The sequence below is a fragment of the Platichthys flesus genome, chromosome 5 (assembly GCF_949316205.1).
Source record: "Platichthys flesus chromosome 5, fPlaFle2.1, whole genome shotgun sequence".
Taxonomy (NCBI): domain Eukaryota; kingdom Metazoa; phylum Chordata; class Actinopteri; order Pleuronectiformes; family Pleuronectidae; genus Platichthys; species Platichthys flesus.
This window is the reverse complement of record NC_084949.1, coordinates 28,164,715-28,188,819: the sequence shown is the minus strand read 5'-3', so window position 1 is coordinate 28,188,819 and position 24,105 is coordinate 28,164,715. Positions and strand designations below refer to the sequence as shown.

Here is a 24,105-nt window from a genome sequence, read left to right as displayed (position 1 = left end):
TGAGGTTTACACTGCTGTAAAGGGTTTAGTGGTTTAATGATATGAATATTAAGGTAATTCATATTATTTAAATATATCTTTTCATTTAATTTGAGCATTGATGTGAAAACATATTCCACAAAGTATCACTATTTTAAATCATCTGTTTTACAATAATATTCTTAATTTTATTCTATTTTCCAAGACATCATCTTGATTGTTATTATGACGCATTATTTCCCGTCTTTGATCATAAGCTGTAGATTATTGATCGTACAGTTCCATCCCATGATTTACTCCTGTCTGTCAGAGCCGGGGCCGCGGGGTGGCGCCCCCTGTCGGCGGTGCGCTGCAGCGCAGCTCCTCCCTCTGCTCGGGGACACCTGCTCCATTTTGACACCGACACCGGCGGAGCAGCAGCGGCCCGACGCGTCTGAAGCGGCCGGCGGACACACACGCTCCTCGGGGAGAGTCGCTGTGAGTCGCGGGGCTCGGGGCTCGGGGCTCGGCCTGAAGCAGCTCGCTTGTCGGCTGGAGACGCACCAGTGAGGATTTAACCTTCTTCTCCGGAGAATCTCTCCATTGAGCAGAGGAGGAAGAGGAGGAGGAGGAAGAGGAGGAGGAGGAAGAGGAGGCTCAGGTACCGGCTTTATTCTAATTGGTTTATTTATTACCAGCTTTATTCTGCGGTTTATCATAAGGCGGCTTTGTTGGATCTGCTCAGCGGCGGGATGAGCCTCCGACAGGCCGCGGCTGAGGCTGCAGCCGCGGCCTGTCGGCGGCTGCAGCCCGGGCAGCATCATCCAGAGGCTCCGCTGGTCCGTGTGCGTGCGCGTGCGTGCGTGTGTGTGCGTGCGTGCGTGTGTGATTATGTAATGTGTGCGCAGAGGACGCATCTAGCTGTGCGTGTGTGTTCGTGTGCGTGCGTCGCAGCTATAATGTGGTTTTAACAGCAGCGCATTAACCCGGGTCAGTCTCCGCCCTGTGTCCCGGGTTAACGTGGGGATGCGGCTGGTGTCGGTCCGGGCCTGCAGGGCCGCGGCTCCATCTTCCCTCAGTCCCGGATCCCTGGTTCCTGCAGCTTCCACCAGCCTCTCATCCACAATCACCTTTTCATCAATAATCATGATTCTGAATGAGTGATGAGGATGTTGATGCTAATTATGAATCACACACTTCATATACAAAGAAGAGCGTTTACTCGTTAAGATCAGTTTGAACTTTAGGGTTTTCCACCTAAATGAATAAAAACGAGTTAAACATGTGAGATGATGTTTCATGTGAACCAGAAAAATAAACATGCATCTCCTCAACGTTCACACCTGGTTCAGTGTGAGGCTGAACATCAGGTGTGAACGGTTCCTCAGAGCAGAAGGAGTTCTGGGTCTGGATCAAACTGAACCTGGGTCTGTTGGTTCAGACTTTTGGACCAATCACAGGAAGTAGAGACAGAATTAAACATTAGAAGAAGAAGAAGCAGCTGCAGTCTTCACCTCGGACGATATGTTTGAACCACGAGGACGTTCAGTTGGTACATTTTAACTAATGTGGAGTACTGTAGTACTGGTGAGTACTGTGGTACTGTGTAGTACTGGTGAGTACTGTGGTACTGTGGAGTACTGTGGTACTGTGTAGTACTGTAGTACTGGTGAGTACTGTGGTACTGTGTAGTACTGGTGAGTACTGTGGTACTGTGGAGTACTGGTGAGTACTGTGGTACTGTGGAGTACTGTGGTACTGTGTAGTACTGGTGAGTACTGTGGTACTGTGGAGTACTGTAGTACTGGTGAGTACTGGTGAGTACTGTGGTACTGTGTAGTACTGGTGAGTACTGTGGTACTGTGGAGTACTGTAGTACTGGTGAGTACTGTGGTACTGTGTAGTACTGTAGTACTGGTGAGTACTGTGGTACTGTGTAGTACTGGTGAGTACTGTAGCACTGTGGATTACTGTGGTACTGTGGAGTACTGTAGTACTGTGGTACTGTGTAGTACTGGTGAGTACCGTGGTACTGTGTAGTACTGTGGTACTGTACTACTGTGGAGTACTGTAGTACTGAAGCTCCTAGTGATACTTAATCATGTTACCATGGCAACTAAATGAAGCTTCATTCATTTTCTCCATTCAAACAGAAAGACCCCCCCCCCCCCCCACCTTAAGACATGCACACTTCAGGCACCCCCTTCGAACCAATCAGAGTCATGTACAGGTAGACTCCGCCCACGCAGGTGATGATCACAGGACGTTCGATTCTTTCGTCCTGAATTACAAAGTGAAACCAGAACCAGAAGATCAAAGGAAACAACAAACACATGAAGCTTCAGCCTCAGAGAGAAAACGTCCTTCAAATGTTTTGTTGATTTATGAATTATTACAGTTTACTGTGGTTATAAAACAACCACCACTGCCACACCGCCTGAGGAACACGCCACTTTCTCAAAGTGCCCCCCCATTAGTTAGAGTTCCACATGGAGGTCGTTATCTGGTCGACCCCCAGTTCTCTGAGCACTCTGCTCACTCACAGGTCCAGACCTCCACGTGACTTTGAAATGTCCAGAACCTTCAGCATCTCAGGGTTGTTATCATCCACACCCACCATCTCTCCATCGAGGAGCTCCTTCACCCCCCCCAGCCACCTCTGTCCTAATGTTTCCTAATTCAGATTTACAAATGTCACTACCCCTCTAGAAGCAGCAGAGATTAGGATCCACTGATGTAGATTCTATAGATCTGTGATCTTTGTGTTGAACCATCCAATCACAAGGTCTCACCCTCTGGTTCAGTGGCCGACACGTCTGTGTGTGATTCATATTTTCCTTTCTATGTAGAGCTTCTTTTAATCATTTAAAAATATGATTCTGTTAAATTGAATAGATTGAGGTCTGACAGTGAGGAGATTCTTTAAATCTTTGAAATATGATCATTTGAATCAGATCTTTTTTTATTGGATTGTTCTCTCTGTCGTGCTCTCTCTCTCTCTCTCTCTCTCTGTTTTAACAGCAGCAGAGCATCAGTGTATTTTCTTTATTAGTGACATCACTGCCGTGGCCACCAAACAAGCTCCAGTGAATCTCTCTCTAGTCTCAACTGCTGGCTGTCAATCATCAGAGAGTCTGTCAATCAAACAGACACGCCCCCAAACCTGCGGCTCTTTAAGCTCTAATATCGAATAATCTGATATTTCAGATGGACCGGAGATGAAAGATTGAATGAGATCATAAAGACTCTGTGGTATGAGAGCGCCCTGCGACTGAAGCAGCTCCATGAGAAACACGAGCACCTCCTCAACACAACAACAACATGTCACTGTTTACCTCAACACAACAACAACAACATGTCATTGTTTACCTGAACACAACAACAACAACATGTCACTGTTTACCTGAACACAACAACAACATGTCACTGTTTACCAGAACACAACCACAACAACATGTCACTGTTTACCTCAACACAACAACAACAACATGTCACTGTTTACCAGAACACAACCACAACAACATGTCACTGTTTACCTCAACACAACAACAACAACATGTCACTGTTTACCTGAACACAACAACAACATGTCACTGTTTACCTCAACACAACAACAACATGTCACTGTTTACCAGAACACAACCACAACAACATGTCACTGTTTACCTCAACACAACAACAACAACATGTCACTGTTTACCAGAACACAACCACAACAACATGTCACTGTTTACCTCAACACAACAACAACAACATGTCACTGTTTACCTGAACACAACAACAACATGTCACTGTTTACCTCAACACAACAACAACATGTCACTGTTTACCAGAACACAACCACAACAACATGTCACTGTTTACCTCAACACAACAACAACATGTCACTGTTTACCAGAACACAACCACAACAACATGTCACTGTTTACCTCAACACAACAACAACATGTCACTGTTTACCTCAACACAACAACAACAACATGTCATTGTTTACCTGAACACAACAACAACATGTCACTGTTTACCTGAACACAACAACAACATGTCACTGAGGGGCGGCGACTAAAAAGAGACCTCTGACAGTTTGACCTTTTACTAAAGAGCCTGAAGGACGTGATATCTGATCCATTCATTGATACTGATGCTCGACTGTTTTCTACATATCTGAGACATTCCTGTCAATGTGACATGAAGCAGTTTAACTGGGCTGCCGAAGTGTCCTCGGGCAAGATGCTGAACCCCGAAGTGTCCTCATAGAACAACAAGGTGCTGCAGATAGATGCTCTGTGGGAATGTGTGTGTGAGACTGTAAAGAGCTTTGAGTCGTCAGGACTAGAAAAGAGCTAAAGATACAAACCATCTACCAAACTAACTGAATCATGTTTGATGAGATAAGAGCTGATGTTCAAACTGTCAGCAGCAGTGACAAGAACACACACACACACACACACACACACATATACACACACACACTACTATCTGTGGCTGCATTCTGCTCGTCAGCGTCTGGATGTTTGTGATCATTCGATGTTCCTCCGTTGAAACAGTGATGTCACAGCAGCGTGTGTGTGTGTGTGTATGTGTGTGTGTGTGTGTGTGTGCGTGTGCGATTCAGATGAGTCATGCTGCTGCATCATGACCACGAGGGGGGCGGGTTCTGTGAATGATGCTGATTGGTGGAAGGTTCCTCACACAGGATTCGTCCCCTGTCGGGTTTGAGATGCACGACAGATGATAAGTTGCTCCTCGACCAATCACTGTCTGTCTTTTACAACATGTGTTTGCAGCTCACTTCCTGGGACAAGGATGTAAACACAGTGTGTGATGCTTGTGTCTTTTGTCGTGTCCACATTGTCGATCCAGCAACATCATCAAATTCATGAACCTGTTGTCTCCTCCTGCACACAGCTGTGCTCCCATTGGTCGACAAGCCCATCCCAGGCGAACAAATCATGAGCACGTACATAAAAGGGGCGGGGTTTACCGTTTGGCCAATCACAGATAGGGAGAAGTTTGACTGACAGCAGATGCTTCACCACGAGGATCAACCTGTTGTTTAATACAAATCAGAGGAAAAACAACGAGGGCCTCGCGGTGCACAAACCAGTGCGTAACAAGAACATCTGGGTTTCTTTCCTTGACCCTCTCAAGAAGCCTTGGTGCCTCAACCATGATGCAGCTCCTTCAGTGCAGACCCCTGTGCAGTTTTCCTTCGTCCAGATATTCCGACGTGACCCGAAAGATTTCTTCTCCTGTGGATTTTTCTGGCAGTGCCTTGGAAAAGAGGATTCTTTCTCTAATGGCTTCTCCATCCACACGTCGGCCAGGAGCTGATCATGTCCACTAACATCCGTCGACTCATAGAGTTGCAATTCTTACTGAGGCGCTTCTTTTCCAAAACAACAATTTCGATGTCCGCCGACATGTCATCAATACAGCTGGAGATCGGTTATCTGAGTAAAGTGTGGCAGATAATTATATTATCTGCCACACTTTATTACAGCACAGACACTTGACAATGGTTAATTAGGTGATATTAGATCATTTCCCACGGCCACTGGTTGAAAATCACGACTCTAGGAACACTGACGTCATGTTTCAAACGAGTTGATTGGTCAGTGGGCGGAGCTTCTATTGGATTGGTCAGTGGGCGGAGCTTCCACTGGATTACGAATCTGTAAACTTCAGACAGTGATCGTAAAACTGAACTAATGGAGGTAGAGTCCCACAGGTTCAACAAAATCACATGTAGTATCTTAACATTTGTACGTTTGCTAATGGTTTAATCCGTTCAGCCTCTGTCGACTTGCAGATGAAGAAGATGAGAACAGTGGTGAAGGTGAAACTGAGCTGTGGCTCAGGAGGTAGAGCGGGTGGTCCATTAACCAGAGTGTTGGTGATTTGATCCCTGGAAGCCGCATGCTGAGGTATCTGAACTGCCCCTGGTGGCTGTGTGTGATAGTGCTGGATGAGTGCATGGATCCAGGCAGCACAGCTGTGGCCAAACGTTTTGAGAATGACACAAGTCTTGGTTTTCACAGAGTGTGTTGCTTCAGTGTTTTTAGATCTTTTTATCAGATGTTACTATGGTATACTGAAGTATAATTACAAGCATTTCATAAGTGTCAAAGGATTTTATTGACAATTACATTAAGTTAATGCAAAGAGTCAATATTTGCAGTGTTGACCCTTTCTTTTCAAGACCTCTGCAATTCAGCCTGCTGTCAATTAACGTCTGGGCCACATCCTGACTGATGGCAGCTCATTCTTCATATCAATGCTTGGACTTGGTCAGAATTTGTGGGTTTTTGTTTGTCCACCCGCCTCTTGAGGATTGACCACACTTTCTCAGTGGGATTAAGGTCTGGAGAGTTTCCTGGCCATGGAACCAAAGTTTCGAGGTTTTGTTCCCTGAGCCTTATGGCAAGGTGCTCCATCATGCCCATCATCACAGGATGTTTTGGTACTTTATTTATTCATGGCCGTGTTCTGAGGGCAACATTGTTGATTCCCTTGGCTGAGAAGCAACCCCACAGATGATTGGTCTCAGGATGCTTTACTGTTGGCACGACACAGGACGGATGGTAGCGCTCACCTTTTCTTCTCCAGACAAGCTTTCTTCCAGATGCCCTAAACAATCTGAAAGGGGATTCATCAGAGAAAATGACTTCACCCAGTCCTCATCAGTCCAATCCCAGTACCTTTGGCAGAATATCAGTCTGTCCCTGAGGTTGTTCCTGGAGAGAAGTGTCTTCTTCGCTGCCCTTCTTGACACCAGGCCATCCTCCAAACGTCTTCTCCTCACTGTGTGAAGATGCACTCACACCTGCCTGCTGTCATACCTGAGCAGCCTCTGCAGTGGTGGTGCCCCGATCCCGCAGCTGGATCAACTTCAGGAGCTGGTCCTGGCGCTTGCTGGACTTTCTTGGGCACCTGAAGCCTTCTTCACACGATTGAACCGCTCTCCTTGAAGTTCTTGATGATCAGATAAATAGTAGATTTAGGTGAAATCTTACTATCAGCAACATCCTTGCCTGTGAAGCCCTTTTGTGCAGAACAATGAAGACTGCATGTGTTTCCTTGCAGGTAAACATGGTTCACAGAAGAAGAACAATGATTTCAAGCACCACCCTCCTTTCACAGCTTCCAGTCTGCTGCTCTGTCTCAATCAGCTGACAGAGTGAGCTCCAGCCTTGTCCCTGTGAACACTCTCCTCTGTGTTAGCAAGAGAAGCACTGACCTGGTGTCAGCTGGTCCCTCTGTGGCAGGGCTGAAATGCAGTGGAGATGGCTTTTGGGATTAGGTTCATGTTCGTGGCAAAGAGTGACTTTGATCTTTCATCTGATCACACTTCATAACATTCTGGAGTTTATGCAGACTTTGTAAAAATGTATATTTGTGCCATTCTCAAAACTTTTGGCCACGGCTGTAGATTCATCTCTGCTGGATCTTCTACATTTTGAACTACAGAACTAGTACCCCCCCCCCCAGGTTCAAAGGACAGAATAAACAGTAACAGCTCAACGTGTGAGTGACATGTAGAATACAACTGTTCAATAAATAAATAATAATATTCCATCATCTACTGTCTCCACAGCAACAAACCGTGATCGTTGGATTAACAAAGACGAGAATCTTCGTTAAAACGAGGGGGGGGGGGGGGGGGGGGTGATGATGTCACAGACCTCAGCTCCGTGACAAACATTCGCTGAGGCGTGAAAACTGGGTCAGGAGCTGCAGTCATGGCAACGGGATCAGTAGGTCACAGAGGGAGGAAGCTCTCTGCAGCTGAGGCATGCTGGGAAATGTAGTCATTCCATGCTGAAGTCACCAGTAAGGCGGCCATGTTTGTTGCTGATCAGTAATGCTGCCTCACTCTGTCGGACGTGAACAGATTCTTAACCTGATTATTTTTACTGATTAAAAGTTTAATGATTTGTTTCATTCTCTCAACCTCAAGATAAAAATAATACTTTCACTTCCTGAACCTAAATAATTTGAGGTAATTATACTTTATCTGTTTTTTCCTGCTTCACATCAAGATTTGAATAAAGTGAAAAATGACTTAGTAAAAAATATGGAGCTGCTACAACAGGGAAATGCAGAATAAATATTATTGCAGGAAAAAACAAATAAAACGAAAATAATAACAATCGCAATAATACAATCCAGTAAATACAGATGTTGTACTTGTAGTCATATTGAAGGTTTGCAGAACTCTGTGACATGTTGCTAATGACGGTCTCCTCCCTCAGGTTCAGCATGCTGCAGTGAGCATGCTCCGGCTGCTGATCGTGACCATGGCCATCTTGGGGGGGGGCCAGACGTGTGGCGGTCAGGACAACTGCTCGGCCAACAGCGAGTCCAAAGATTACTGCTACTCTGCTCGAATCCGCAGCACGGTGCTGCAGGGCCTGTCGTTCGGGGGCGTGCCCACCGTGCTCGCCCTGGACTTCATGTGCTTCCTGGTGAGTCCCTGCGCCACACGCACCACAACAGTGTTGCATTGTGGGAGCTGCTCTTTTGTTGTTCCCGTCGAAAGTGAAGGTTGACGATTCGTTCTATTTTGTTTCTGTGACCTTTGACCTGTCGGCCACCATGAGATGTCTAACAGGAAGTCTTTGTCTTTCTGTCCAGGTGCTGCTCTTTGTCTTCTCTATTCTGCGGAAGGTTGCGTGGGACTATGGCCGCCTGGCGCTGGTCACCGACGCCGACAGGTAAACAGCTCTCAAGCTTCCAAAATGTGTGGAGGTAAGAAACAGTCCTGGACCTCATAAAGGTCTCATGGTCCAGAGGCCAGATCCCTCTTCAGCGGTGTCGGTCCATGTCAGAAGACAAGCTGGAGATGTTAGTTCAGACCTTCTTCCAGTTATTTAGAACATTAGTCTCTTCAGGACGACGGTTCTTGAGACAGTTTGCCCTCTAGATCCTCGGTGCTCTAGTCGGTTTGACCTTTAGTCCTTCAGACCTCTACTCAGTTCGTCCTTTAGTTTACTCTTAAAACGTTAGACCTTCAGTTCTGTGACTTCCTGTGTGATCAGTCACTTTAAATGTATGAGAACAGTCGTGTGTCGTGTTGTTGAACTGCAGTGGTGAAGGTTTCTGGTGAAGCCTCTCAACACCGGTGACAGTTGTCAGGTCTAATCTGACTGTTGTTGGATTCCTCTTCTGTATGAAGCATCAGAGTTTGTGTTGCTGTTGTGTTGCTGTTGGGTTGTCGTCCTCGCAGCAACGTTTTGTTTTCTTTCTGTTTCTCGTCCTGAAGACTAAAGAAGCGTTTCAGCGACGTGGAGGAACGGGAATAGTATGTTGCTGCTTCCTCCGTGTTTGGTTTGACTGCTAACATCTTCCTCTTCTTCTGGTTTCATTAACAGGGTTCTGCTCTCTGATTGGTGCACTAACACAACTCCTCCTCCTTCTTCATTTCTGTGTGTGTGTGTGTGTGTGTGTGTGTGTGTGTGTGTGTGTGTGTGTGTGTGTGTGTGTGTGTGTGTGTGTGTGTGTGTGTGTGTGTGTGTGTGTGTGTGTGTGTGTGTGTGTGTGTGTGTGTGTGTGTGTGTGTGTGTGTGTGTGTTTAGTTATGGGGGGGTTATTTGTGCCACTCACCAAATGGATGTTGTGTATTAATGAAATGCCAATCTAGTCACGAATATAAGAGTGACAGTGCAGAGTGGCTGTGCTGCCCCCTACAGGCAATGATGACACTGTGTTCACCTGTACCAGCTCTACTGTTTCATCCAACACACAACATTAAACTGAAACACGTGTGTGTTTGTTGTGTAATTACAGATTAACAGAATACAAACTTTAGAGCGGAATATTTTATGTTTTGCTGCTTTCACATATGTACGTGTGCCGCTGATTCTCCGGTGGTTCTCCAGTGGTTCTCCGGTGATTCTCTGGAGATTCGCCGGTGGTTCTCAGGAGATTCTCCGGTGGTTCTCCAGTGGTTCTCCGCAGGTTCTCAGGAGATTCTCTGGTGGTTCTCCGGTGGTTCTCAGGAGATTCTCAGGAGATTCTCCGGTGGTTCTCAGGAGATTCTCAGGAGATTCTCCGGTGATTCTCTGGAGATTCTCCGGTGATCCTCAGGAGATTCTCCGGTGATTCTCCGGTGGTTCTCAGGAGATTCTCCGGTGGTTCTCCGGTGATTCTCTGGAGATTCTCCGGTGGTTCTCAGGAGATTCTCCGGTGGTTCTCCAGTGGTTCTCCGCAGGTTCTCAGGAGATTCTCCGGTGGTTCTCCGGTGGTTCTCAGGAGATTCTCAGGAGATTCTCCGGTGGTTCTCAGGAGATTCTCAGGAGATTCTCCGGTGATTCTCTGGAGATTCTCCGGTGATCCTCAGGAGATTCTCCGGTGATTCTCCGGTGGTTCTCAGGAGATTCTCCGGTGGTTCTCCGGTGGTTCTCAGGAGATTCTCCGGTGATTCTCCGGTGATTCTCAGGAGATTCTCCGGTGGTTCTCCGGTGGTTCTCCGGTGGTTCTCAGGAGATTCTCAGGAGATTCTCCGGTGGTTCTCAGGAGATTCTCAGGAGATTCTCCGGTGATTCTCTGGAGATTCTCCGGTGATCCTCAGGAGCACGTACATGTGTGAACGCAGATGGCCGACTGAGAGCCTCTGTATTATCTGCACACCTCATCACATGACCTCTCCAGCTAAACGTCACGATGGCGCACAGGCTGCAGCTCTCTTACTGATTGGTTCTTTATCCGTCATGCAAAGGCTCATCTGTGGCACCAGTAACCCCCCCCCCCCCCCCCCATGAACCTGAGCTGGGTATTTGAGTGAAGAAACAGGCTCTGGATCTGCCTCTGTGATGTGATGCTAACTGCTGCAATGCTAACAGATTTGATGCTAACACTGCTCCACACTTCTCTCCACTTGAATGTTAACTCAGCCGAAGACGAGACAGAGATAACTATGAGCCGGTGAAAAGGTAACGGCTGATTGTGTGTGTAGCTCGGTGAGTTGTGACCACGTGACGTGCTAGTTAGCATGTTAGCTAACCCCACATGTGAGCTCTTCTAAAGGACAGAATGTAGTGAGTTCCTAGTCAACATCAAAACTCAAGATGGCCGCTCAGGAAGCTACGCACGTCACCAAACACAGTGTAGAGCTGAAACACAAACCATCAGATCTGTGCTGAGACGTGATGAAGAGTTAACGTCTCAGAGTCCGAAGCAACACGTGAACATCAGGATACACATCTGCACTGTTCAGCTCTGTCTGTCCTAGCATCTACTTCCTGTTAGCTCCCTCAGTGTCTCGTGTCGGAGGAGCTAGCCTCAGTCAGCGTGGAGGTCAAAGGTCACAGTGGCTACATGCTAACAGCTAACAGTCACCTGACTCCTTCCTGTCTGTCTCCACAGTGTTGCCTCGGCAATGCACTCTGAAACGCCCGACCGCTACGAGCGCCTCACGTCCGTCTCCAGCTCCGTGGACTTCGACCAGAGAGACAACGTAAGGACCTTCATCCGTTCTCCTCCTCTTCATCGACTGAGTGCACGTCCGTGACTGGGAACACTGGCTGAATGGAAACGCACACTTATGGGAAACCTACTTCCAGAAACACTGATTCAGATACTAGAGTTACACATTTCAGATACAGATATTTGAACAAATATATATATATATATTGTAAGTAAAATATATAAGCATAAATGCACATCTTTACTGCTTCGTTTATTATGTCAAATTAAAGTTTTCATACCAGCAAACTGAAACAAGGAAATTGAAAGATTCTGAAAAATGTAGATTTTTCAAACTAAAATATATTCTCATGATCTTTTGTTTGGCTGTAATGAGCCTCCATGCCCTCTGGTGATGGTGCAGCGCCCTCTGGTGGCGCAGATTTAAACTGAAGATAAGACTGGAGCTGCTCTTCTTCGAGGAAATTATCATTTTAATTTGGTCCTGATGAAGTTTGTTGTTTATAAAGTTGAACAACACTTCCTGCAGTGTCAGTCTGTCACTCCATGTTGAGATGTTTTGTGTAAAGTGTGTGTTTGTTGTGTGTCGGACCAGTGAAATTGGATTTACCAGGGTTCTGTTTGCTTTTAATCTGATAAATGATAATCCAGTTTAACACTGAGCAGGAGGTCAACCTGAGACCATGGGTCATCGGCTGAAGCTCCGCCCACACAAAATCAAAACCACAGCAGTTCTTAATCTGACTCAACTGGAAATGAGTAGAAGATATTTGTGTTTGTGTTTTTCACTTTGTGTTTCGTGTGTTCCGACCTGCAGGGCTTCTGCTCGTGGCTGACGGCCATCTTCAGAATAAAGTGAGTCAAAGGTTCAATCCTCATTTTGCTCATCTGAAATCATCAGACCTGTGTTTTATATGATGCTCACTCGTTTTCTTAATTTGTGTTTTCAAACCTGTAGTTTTTATCAAGGTAACATTTCCTTTGGTGGCCTATAGGTGGCGTTAGAGCCTCTTTGTGCACGGGTCAGTGTCTTGTTGGTCAGAGGAGTAAAAAGTGACTTTTTATCCAGTTTGAAAAAACATTTTTTATGATGCATAACGATAGTTGACGTGACAGCTAGTGTTTCTGATTGACATCTGAGCTGAATCCTGATTAGTCAAGAGTGTGTATGGGGCGGGACCTCGATACCACGGCTCCACTCCTCGACCACTGTTGCACAGACTCTGACTGCAAATGACGACATCACCACAAGATGGCAGCGTTGTATCTGAGATAGTTTGGCTTCATTTCTGGAGGAGTGGAGACGTGGCGTCAATCTTTTTTTCACTTGTGGTTGTGACTGAGATGCCCCCTGGTGGCAGAAAGCTTCATGTTGTGTGTTCAACTTTACATTAGTGTCATGTTTTGATTGGTCCTCCTGCAGGGATGAAGAGATCAGAGAGAAATGTGGGGAGGATGCAGTTCACTACCTTTCCTTCCAGCGCCACATCATCGGCCTGCTGGTCGTAGTCGGAGTCCTCTCTGTCGGAATCGTCCTGCCCGTCAACTTCTCTGGAGACCTGCTGGGTAAGAACATCTGCACCACACCTGTGGGAGCTCAGTCTATACAAAGACATGTCTCTTTAAATGCAGCTCATAGATGTCCTCAGCAGCCGGACAGAATCCTGTGGACTCTGGTCCTGAGTTGTCTCTCACTGTGTTCTCGTCTGGTTGGTTTTAGTCAGAATTATCAGTAAAGATGCGTTCCTAAACCAAGGAGTACCAGGACCTCCTTCTGAAGAAGGTACAGCAGGTGCTCTGTGTCAGTCTGATGGTAGACGTGGTTTTAGTTGAGCCTGGATCAGTGTGGTCAGAAGGTGTAGCCCTGTGTTTCAGTAGAGTAGTGATTCACTCGTCAGTCCGACCATGTGATATGAACGAAACCTCCTGCTGCTACAGAAACTAAGATTTTAGGTTGTTTTGTCCACTGTTGATTTCTGGAAGGAAAATATAATTTCACATGAATGAGCAGTTTCAGCTCTAACGTGTTTCCTGACGAAAAAATTCTTCTGGTCTTTGTTCCAGAAAACAACGCCTACAGCTTCGGACGCACCACGATAGCCAACCTTCAGTCTGGGTGAGTCCACGATCACCGCTGCTGGAAGACGGGGGCTGCTGATTGGCCCAGATGTGACCCTGTGATCATGCTAGTTATCAGCTCCAGAATAGAAAGGAAGAGTTTATGGCCTGTGAGCCTTTGGGAGCTTTTAATGTGAAACATGCACAGGAATAGTTGAGTTCAATGACAAGAGCTTAACAACAATTAAAAAATACTTAAAGAAAGAAAACTGGCATAAGATAATTGTCGGATAATTGTATGTTTAGCCTAGCTTAGCACAAAGACTTGAAGCAGAGGGAAACTGTTAGCCTAGCTTAGCACAAAGACTTGAAGCAGGGGGAAACTGTTAGCATAGCTTAGCACAAAGAATTGAGAAAGAGGGAAACTGTTAGCATAGATTAGCACAAAGACTTGAAGCAGAGGGAAACTGTTAGCATAGCTTAGCACAAAGAGTTGAGAAAGAGGAAAACTGTTAGCATAGCTTAGCACAAAGACTTGAAGCAGAGGGAAACTGTTAGCATAGCTTAGCACAAAGACTTGAGAAAGAGGGAAACTGTTAGCATAGCTAAGCAAAAAGGCTTGAAGCAGAGGGAAACTGTTAGCATAGCTTAGCAAAAAGACTTGAAGCAGAGGGAAACTGTTAGCTTGTCTCCAAAGTTAAGAGTCCTCCAGCATTTGAAAGTCTGTAGGTTTGAACTAACAATTAAAATGTTCAAATATAGTTTTTAAATGAAATGAATGTTTTGTTCAGGACGAATCTGCTGTGGCTCCACACCACGTTCGCCTTCATGTATCTGCTCCTGACCGTCTACAGCATGAGGAGACACACGTCCAAGATGCACTACAAGGAGGACGACCTGGTACGAGTCCTCAGGACCCTGGAGAGGACACGTCTCATTCCTCCAGCTCCCCCACATGTTCACTGTTTAATCCACGTTTTGTGTCTTGCAGGTGAAACGAACTTTATTCATTAACTGCATCTCTAAATACGCTGAGGAGAGTCAGATCAAGCAGCACTTTGAGTAAGTTCCCTGGATCACATCGTCCTGTGGTGGAGAGCAAACAGTACACGTGTATAATTACAGATTATATGACGACAGCAGGTTATAGGACACGTCCGTCTATAATGTGGAGCCAATCCCAGCTGGAGTTGGGCGAGAGGCTGGGTTTAACTAGACGGGTTAAACGAAGGCAGCATTATTCAAAATGAAAACATGTAGTTTTATGTAGTTTTGTTGGTGAAGAAGAAGAAGTTATCAGTGACCTTCAGAGGCTTGAGCTGGTTCTCTCTGTTTGCAGACAGGCCTATGAGAACTGCACCGTGCTGGAGGCTCGCATCTGCTACAACGTGGCCAAGCTGATGTCTCTGAATGCAGAGAGGTGAGACAGACGGGCCCAGTGCATGCTGGGATACGACCAAACCTCTGCTTCTCCAGAGTCCTGAGTCTGACAAACAACTAACAAATCTGCAGAACGTCCTGCAGAATCTTAATGTCTACAAGTTTCCTTCAGTATCACATTGATTGTCTGTCCATCACTGAGTTCACTGCAGCTGGTCCCAGTGCAGCTGCTGTAAGGCGACGTGTGTTTGTGTTCTACAGGAAGAAGACGGAGCGCAGTAAGAAGTTCTTCACCGACCTGATGGCCAAGGAACACGTTCCCACCATGATCAACCCCAAGCCCTGTGGACACCTGTGCTGCTGCGCCATCACCGGCTGCGAGGAGGTGAGGCTCCTGAGCTGCAGCTGTTCAGCATCTCAGATTCATGGAGAGAACATGTCTCAGTGAATCTGTTCAGATCTGCAGGAGGAACAAGGTTCAGCTCATTCATGTTCTTCAAAGTTTGATTTGGACAAATGCCAACATCCAAAACAAGGGGCCACAGTTTTTCATCCAACAAACATGACTTCACATTTTCTGAAAGTTCTGTTTGAAGGAAAATCTGGATTGTAAATAAAGATGGTCGACACGTCTGCACAAAAGTGAAGCTAAAATATCTCAGATACGAAAGCTGCCATCTTGTGCCGATGACATCATCTGCAGTCAGTCTGTGCAGAGGGAGGTTTATTATCAGTGCTGCCTTCAGCCATCGTCTGGCGCCACCTGCAGGTCAAGGGCTTCTCATAGCTCACATAGGAACATGCAGGACCTGAATGAGGATGAAAGTCTGAAGCATGTGTGCTAACATGCTGAAGCTGATGTGTTTGGTGCAGGAGGAGGCGGTGAGCTTCTACACCAAGAGAGAGTCCAAGCTGAAGGAGGAGTACAGGAAGGAGAAGGAGAAGGTCCACACCAAGCCGCTGGGCATGGCCTTCGTCACCTTCCAGAACGAGTCCATGACCTCCATGTGAGCCCCGCCCCCATGCTGACCCCCACCCAGTTCATGCATTAGTTTATCTTTACATCATTTGTTTGTATTAAATTATATTAACATTGCTGTTACCCCGCCTCTTTCTGTGACCCCGCCCCTCCATCTGGCTCCACCTCCTCTCCGCAGTATTTTGAAAGATTTTAACGCGTGTCAAGTTCAGGGATGTCGGTGTCACCAGGAGCCGCGCTCCTCCCAGCTCAGCGAGGTTCTCCACGTTCACAACTGGAGCGTTTCATACGCACCTGACCCGCAGAACGTCCGCTGGTACGTCCACAAGCTCCACCCTCAAGCTCCACCCGCCTCACACCACACCAAACAAACAAACCCCTTCAGATCAGCTGATGCTGTGTGCTGGTTTCTTCCTGCAGGGAACATCTGTCGCTGGGTGGGATCTCCTGGTGGATCCGCTGCTTCATCATCAACTGCATCCTCTTCCTCCTGCTCTTCTTCCTCACCACACCTGCCATCATCATCTCCACAATGGACAAGTTCAACGTCACCAAACCCGTCGAGTATCTAAACGTAAGAACCCACCAACAGCTGTGGTACCGGTCTGAGCAGGTGCTCAGCAGAACCACTGGTTTTAATTTAAAATCTAAATCACCTCTGTCCACACTAACTCACCTGAAAACACGTCACATGACCGGTCAATGGTCATGTGACATAAACAGGAAGTAGATGACACTGTGTGAACTGTGTGTGAGCAGTGTGTGAGCACCCCCCCGAGCTGAACCAGAGCAACAGGGTTGAGTTTAGAAATTAGAACTTGTCTGTGTGGGCGGAGCTTGACTCTGACTCTCTCTCCAGAATCCCATCGTCACTCAGTTCTTCCCGACTCTGCTTCTCTGGGCGTTCTCTGCTCTGCTGCCGACCATCGTCTATTACTCTGCGTTCTTCGAGGCTCACTGGACCAGGTTACTTCCTCTTCATCATCTTCATCAGGGTCATGTCACCACGGTGATGTTAAATCTCAAGTCTTTGGTTGAGACTTGGATTTGACCCTGATTTGACCTCTCGTATGTTTGCAGGTCTGGAGAAAACAGGACAACGATGCACAAGTGTTACACCTTCCTGATCTTCATGGTGCTGCTGCTTCCTTCTCTGGGCCTCAGCAGGTGATGAGATGTTCAGACTGTAAGAATCTGACCTGACCTTCGACCTCCAGTGTGTCTGAACTAAACCGTCCCTGTCTGTCTGTTTCAGTCTGGATGTCTTCTTCCGATGGCTCTTCGATAGAAAGTTCCTGGCTGATGCTAAAGTCCGATTTGAGTGAGCCCAGAACATTTATACATTCAGGTTTCTGATTACACTGAAAGTTGTTAGACAATGAATTTTCTGAACATAGTTAAAATAAAAGCTGTTATTTTGAAACACCTCAGTTCCCTTGCAGCGATTACTTCCTGTCGTTGATGAACTTGTTCCTGCAGGTGCGTCTTCCTGCCGGATAACGGAGCTTTCTTCGTGAATTATGTCATCGCCTCTGCGTTCATCGGAAACGCCATGGACCTGCTGAGGATCCCGGGTCTGCTCATGTACATGATCCGGCTCTGCCTGGCTCGCTCGGCCGCCGACCGCCGCAACGTCAAGAGGGTGAGATCCGTCTGTAGTCCAGTCTGTCTTTTATTCACATGTAGAGACACGTCTGTTGTTATTGAACATGTCGGCCTCATGGGGGCGCTGCTGTGATTCTATACTGATGAGGTCGTGACGTGTGGTCCCTCCAGCACCAGGCCTATGAGTTCCAGTTCGGAGTGGCTTACGCCTGGATGATGAACGTCTTCACGGTGGTGATGGCCTACAGCATCACCTGCCCCATCATCGTCCCCTTCGGTCAGTCAGCACCACACACTGTCCACAGCAGTATATATCTCACAGTGGCAGTACTACAATACTGTACAAGTACTGATGTACTGATACTAGAAACCAGGGCAATCTAACTTCATTCACATCACATCAGAATCTGAGTCTGAAGCTTCATGTGTTTGTTCCATGTTTCATCTGATCTGCTCGTTTTGGTTTCACGTTGTTATTTTTCACCTACGTGGGCGGAGTCTCCCTATACTTGACTCTGATTGGTTTGTAGACGGTGTCTGACATCGTCTATTTGTCGGGGGGGGGGGGGGGGTAGTCGTTTTTCTGATTTTAATAGAGAAAAATACTGAAGCATTTGGTTTTACAATGGAGACATGATGGTATCAGTACCAGCATCAGCACCTTCAGGCGCAGTACTCCACAGTACTTCAGTGCTCCAGAGTACTCCACAGTACACAGGTTTATTGAGTTTGAAATCAGTTCATTCAGCAGTTATGTCTGCTCTGATCGGAGTATATTAAAGCCCCTGTGTGACTCACCGGCCCCCCCTGCAGGTCTGATGTACATGCTGCTGAAACACCTGGTGGACCGATACAACATGTACTACGCCTACCTGCCGTCCAAACTGGACAAGAAGATCCACTCGGGAGCCGTCACCCAGGTGGTGGCTGCCCCCATCCTCTGCCTCTTCTGGCTGCTCTTCTTCTCCACTGTGCGCACAGGTAAACATCGCCCCCTGCTGGACAAACCGCTACGCCACATTTTCTACTCAATCGGTTCCCTTATCAAAGCAGTCAAATCCTGATCAAAATTAAATGAAGGCTCCATGATTAAGTGTCGTGGGGGTTATGACCTGTATTAAAGTGCTAACAAATTCTAATGTGACAGGTTTTGAGACAGCGACCTCCATGTTCACTCTGGTGGTGCTGATCGTCACCATCGTGGTCTCTCTGTCCCACATCTGTTTCGGACACTTCAAGTACCTCAGTGCTCACAACTACAAGGTACAGCTGCTGAACACTGAGAATCAAACAGAGTTGTTCAGGACACTGTCTCACTCAGCGTCTTTTCCTCAGATCGACACCAAGGAGGCTGACGTGGCCACTGTTGAGAACGGACGTCCAGCTCGTCCCACGTCCTCGCCCGTCACCAAATCTCAGGTGAGAAGACGTTAATAACTCAAAAGGGGGGTTTGTTTGAGCACCTTGTCAATAGGGGTGGTCCGATCAGAAAATGGTTAATCCTTAGGGTTTAATTATTTTGCAAATGAGTCAGCATATTTTAAACTTCATCGTAGGATGTGAGCTCTGTTTGGTCTCCCCTGCTTGTTGACCTGGTTCTTGGGGTTTGATCTGGTCCCACAGCAGCAGCAGCAGCAGCAGCAGCAGCAGATGTACATCGCCCAGGTGCTGCAGGACCCAAACTCGGACGAGCCAGGGGGGGGCAGCGGCGAGGAGGACCGCGGGTCGTCCCAGGACGAGGAGCTGCTGAACGGAGGACACAGCATCAACGAGGCGGATTTCCAGTCAGGGGAGGACAGTCTGATAGCCAACGAGGTCCGCCAGTAGCTGGAGGTGGAACCAAAGGGAGCCGGCGGAGCTAGCTGAGTCCTCAACCACACAACATGTGGAGAATTGATGTGAATCACTACACATACGCAGATAAACAAAAAGACAGACACAGTTAGCTCCACCCCCTCCCTGCTCGAAGACTTGACCCTGATCTTTGACGCCGGCGCTGGGTCGCCAGTATCCAGTCCTGCTTGTCTGTGGAAACTTGGTGGACATCAAACTGTTTCGCAGGAAGTCACTGTACATAACCACAAAGCCAAAAGTTTTTTTATTTTGTTTTGAGACTGGGTTTAAGATGTTGTGCCTGGGCTGGACTTTGTTTGTTCGTCCTCGTGTCGTGACTCATCACCCCCCCCCCCCCCCCCTCGGACTGGTAAACGCCACCATCTATTTCTGCTGTTGCCGTCCTCCGGTATCGGAGAGCTAATAATTCACCAATCTCTCGTAGTGGTAGAAGCTTTGCTCATGCAGACGCATCGCGGCCTCCTCTCCCTTTTCTCTTTCTCCTCTTTCTGATCCTGGAACCCGTCGGTTCTGGATTCTGCTCGAACATTCAACTCATCACCTGGAAGTTTAGGATTTTTTTTGATCTGCCAAGCTTGTGCTGCATGTTTCAGACTGCGTTGAAGACATCGCCACCAAGCGATGTCGTCCATCACAGGACTGTAGTGAAAGCACCTGATCTCCAGTCAGTCCCAGCAGCACCCCCCCCCCCCCCCCAGCTTCTGGCTTCAGTTGGACGACTTCTCAGCCATCGAACAACTGGATTCAACACAAGGATTCCTTCCTTCCTCAGTTTTGACTTCACCTGACCTACCTTAACTAATGAATACAAGACAAAGGGAACGGGATGTCTGTGTCTGTGTAGGTTCAGCCATCACGACTCTTCATTGACGGCAGAACTTTGTGAAGACGCTCTGTTGTGTCCAGGTCTCAACCAGCCGGTGGATCCTCAGCGCCTGAAGCTGTGAGGAAGGACTCTCAAGGGATACGTTTGTGTGTGTGTGTGTGTGTGTGTGTGTGTGTGTGTGTATGTGTGTGTCCAGTAGCTAATCGTACACCAGCCTTCAGAATCAAAGGTTCATCACCATGTAACCAAAACACCACGTTAGGCTAACACTAACCATGTTTGACCCTTAAAGTCACTTGATGTTGAGTCTTTTCACCTTTTGGTCCAGGACGTCTTAGCCTAGCATAGAACAAAAGACCAACCAGGTGCTTGTTGTATACGTTGTCTCTTCTTGTTAGCATCTTTCAAAGGCTTCTTCGATATTTAGATTGAAATATTAGCGTATTGGTCCAGTTAGGTTTGCACCCCTGGCTCTAGTCGACAAAATCCAGTTGTCTCCTGTGTGGATTTGGTGAGCTAGCTTGCTAGCTACCAAAACCTGGAACACTTGAATCTGAGACGGAGCATCTGTGAACAAAGCGTTAGAGCCCAAAATGGAGAACGTTATCGTAGCTTATCAGCTGTGTCATCACGCTGCGCTAGTGTAAACTTCTCATAGATAAAGACATGACGGACAGTTCACAAACTGTTAATGAGTTTAACACTGGAGCCAAAGTGCCCCGTTACCGACTGAGCTAACGAGCTAGCTAACTGTCATTCTACTGCTTTTTCTCTTTTGATGGAGCTGAACTCACAGTTTCCTGTCTTTGTGCTAAGCTAGGCTAAACATGTCCTGGACATAGATTAGAGAAATCTGTGACGTAGCTGAATTTAATGAGAAAGACACTGAATTATCAAACATGTTCATCAGATTGAGAATTGACTGAACTGTGATACAGAATCTTTTGATTGTTGTCATCACTTCCATCAGGCTTCGTCCGATTGTTCATGTTTAGTCGATTGTCTCTTCTCATGTTCACTTCATCCTCGTGATCACAGCTTTCACTCGATTTCTATAAAAAGCATGTTTCTAGTTTCCCCTAAACAAATTTCTAATGGACATCTGTCATCCAATCAGCTTCTGGTATTGGCCTGGTCTTTATACAGTGAAAAATGGTTGACGCTCTTCTACTTGCTTCTAACTACACAGTCACACACTCGTGGCTGCTACACCAACCTTTGTTCTTCAGAGCAGTGAAGAACAGGTCAGATAGGAATGAACAGTAATTCAAGTTATGAAATGACGACCGTCAATAAGCCACTTAAATTAATATTAGCTCCACGATAAGTTCCATGTGTTTCTTGAAGTTACAGCTAGGACGACTCTGTCATGGGTAATGTTGGAATGGCCGATGACATTAGCTTAAACTATCAAATAAGTGTATTAGCTAATGATGTGATGACTCATAGCCTTAGTTAGTACAGTGGGTACTAAGCTAGTTGTCAGGACATGCTCTCATGAAAGACTTAACCCAGTGGCATCATGGGAAATGAACTGGGATTGATGTATCCATGTCCTCACCTCAGCTTTAACAGTTCTTTTCAATAGGTATAATTCAAGTCCATTAACTATGTCCTGTGCTGGAGGTCCTCTTACTGGAAGACGACCTGATGATTCATATCTGAATTAAACCCTAGTGGTCATCTTCATTAATGCAGTACGATTAAATACATAAGTAATGACACAGTCCTTGCGCAAATGTTTGTGTAGATTAAAAGCAAGTATATGTTTGGATGGGGGGACATTATGGTTGCCTTGACAACAGGAAAAGGATGCTGACATGGCGATGCAACAACCGACAGAATAACACAAACTACACACAACACTAAGCTTCAGTGCAGCGACGTGCCGACAACGAAATAGTCTCAGGATGTTGGTTTTCCTACAATAATGTTTACATCAGTTTTTGTTTCTCATTTAAATTTTTGTCATGTTGTTCTGCTGTGTGTGTGGGTGTGCGTGTGCGTCTGTGTTTGGCGCGTGCGTGTGTGTGTGTGAGTGAGACACAGGGCTGGACTATGAAAGCTGTAGCCACCAGGACGTTAGTTAGAGTCTGGTGCTACACGCCGGAGAACCTGCAGCGCTTGTGTCCCGAGGATGTAGAATTATTTTGGTTTCCTCTTCACTTCCAGCCGGAGCCTCTCAGGCGCTCCGGCCGTGATTGTTTGCACGTGACAGTGAAGCTGATGGAGCGTCACATTGGATCTGAGGCCGGAGGTCCAGCAGCTCTCAGTCTGGAGGTTTCATCTGGAGGTTCAGCTCAGTGATCAGAAATCTCTCGTCTGCTGGAGAATCAGTTTCGAGATCATCTTAAAGTTTTCTGACAATCTTGAAATCGGACTTAAATTTGTCCGAACATTGCTGGAATGTCCGTTCAGGAGCTGTTCTGAGCTTTTGATCATATCACACGAGCTTCAGCAGCAGATGGAACAAGCAGTGAAGTGTAGATGTTTATTTTTCTGATAATTTCAAGGAGGGTGGTTCATATCTGAATGAAGAACACATAGTATGGTCAAAAGCTCCTGAACAACTTGTGAGTGAAATTCGTAATGAAAGTTCAGGATCTGTGACTGAAATCTGATTCTTGCCATTTTTTTTTTTAATATTCAAATCGTGTGAGAGCTCAGATCTGCAGAAGCGATTCTTCTCTGAATTCTAAACGATCTGAGGGATCTTCTGGTGACTATGTTCTCTGACCACGAGCCAGAGGTTATAACACGCTTACATGCTAACATGCTAACATCCGTAGAAAAGAAGTGATAGAAAGTGAAGAAAACAAAAGTTAATGTTGGTGTTAGTTCACCTCTGGAGGCATTGATAGATTAGTGGGATTAGCTATGTAGCTATATACATGTTTCTACGAGTAAAAAACATGTATATAGTCCCTTTCAACAAAAACCTCCAGAATTCTTACAACAACCAGATGCCTGGAGGCCAAAAGAGTCACACTTGAACATGATCTGGTTTAGTCCAGTTTGATCCGGTTCAGTCCGGTTTGATCAGGTTCAGTCCAGTCTGATCTGGTTCAGTCCAGTTTTGATCTGGTTCAGTCCGGTCAGATCTGTTCAGTCCGGTTTGATCCGGTTCAGTCCGGTTTGATCAGGTTCAGTCTGGTTTGTTGTGGTTCAATCCAGTTTGATCTGGTTCAGTCCGGTCTGATCTGGTTCAGTCCGGCTTTGATCTGGTTCAGTCCGGTCAGATCTGTTCAATCCGGTTTGATCCGGTTCATTCCTGCCTGATCTGGTTAAATCTGGTCTGATCTGGTTCAGTCTGGTTTGATCCGGTTAAGTCCTGCCTGATCCGGTTCAGTATGGTTTGATCTGGTTCAATCCGGTTTGATCCGGTTCAGTCCGGTTTGATCCGGGTCAGTCCGGTCTGATCCGGTTCAGTCTGGTTTGATCTGGCTCAGTCCGGTTTGATCCGGGTCAGTCCGGTGTGATCCGGTTCAGTCTGGTTTGATCTGGAGCTGAGCTGAAGGTTGAGAGCTGCTGCGTTCACTGACGTCTCGATGTTATGACGTGTAAAAAAAGTGTGATATTTTTGTAACTGACTGAAGTATTTGATACTGAAACATGTTGGAGAAACGTCGATAGCTGTGACGATGCTGTTGTAACATTTAACTAAAGGTTTTTAATAATCAGCCGCTGCTTTTTGCTTTTGGTAGTTTTTTAAATTGTTGCTGAACTTACTGAATTGTTTGAAAATAAGAATGTGAAGAGCTGAAAGCTACTGAACCTGAGAACATGTGTAAAAAATGTGTGTAAATATTCATGGCCTGCACCGTCTCCATCGGAGATCAACACAACTCAGCGTCTCGTCGCACCGACTCCGAACTAACGTCTACTGGATCATTTCATGCATTTAATTTATTAATGTGACACTATTTATTTTTACTTTGCTTTCCAGGTTCTATGTACAGTGAAACGTTTGTCCTATTTATGTTACTTGATCAATAAAACTTAATTCATCTTTCCAGTT

At 46.4% G+C, this 24,105-nt stretch overlaps 1 protein-coding gene across 2 annotated transcripts; it reads left to right on the top strand.

Annotated features, from left to right (window-relative positions):
* Positions 1-282: 282 nt before the first annotated feature.
* Positions 283-24,105, top strand: LOC133954006 (CSC1-like protein 2). Of its 2 annotated transcripts, XM_062388252.1 has the most exons (24): positions 283-619; positions 8,214-8,426; positions 8,596-8,675; positions 9,224-9,262; positions 11,326-11,416; positions 12,203-12,240; positions 12,809-12,951; positions 13,450-13,501; positions 14,235-14,343; positions 14,435-14,505; positions 14,783-14,863; positions 15,085-15,208; positions 15,697-15,830; positions 15,981-16,118; positions 16,223-16,376; positions 16,662-16,768; positions 16,883-16,969; positions 17,058-17,123; positions 17,282-17,444; positions 17,579-17,684; positions 18,221-18,388; positions 18,555-18,670; positions 18,743-18,826; positions 19,031-24,105. In XM_062388252.1, exons 2-24 carry the CDS (start codon positions 8,235-8,237, stop codon positions 19,232-19,234), a joined length of 2,547 nt encoding a protein of 848 aa, XP_062244236.1. In that variant the 5' UTR covers positions 283-619; positions 8,214-8,234; the 3' UTR covers positions 19,235-24,105. The 2 variants fall into 2 exon arrangements, with proteins under 2 accessions (XP_062244236.1, XP_062244237.1); XM_062388253.1 differs by lacking the exon at positions 9,224-9,262.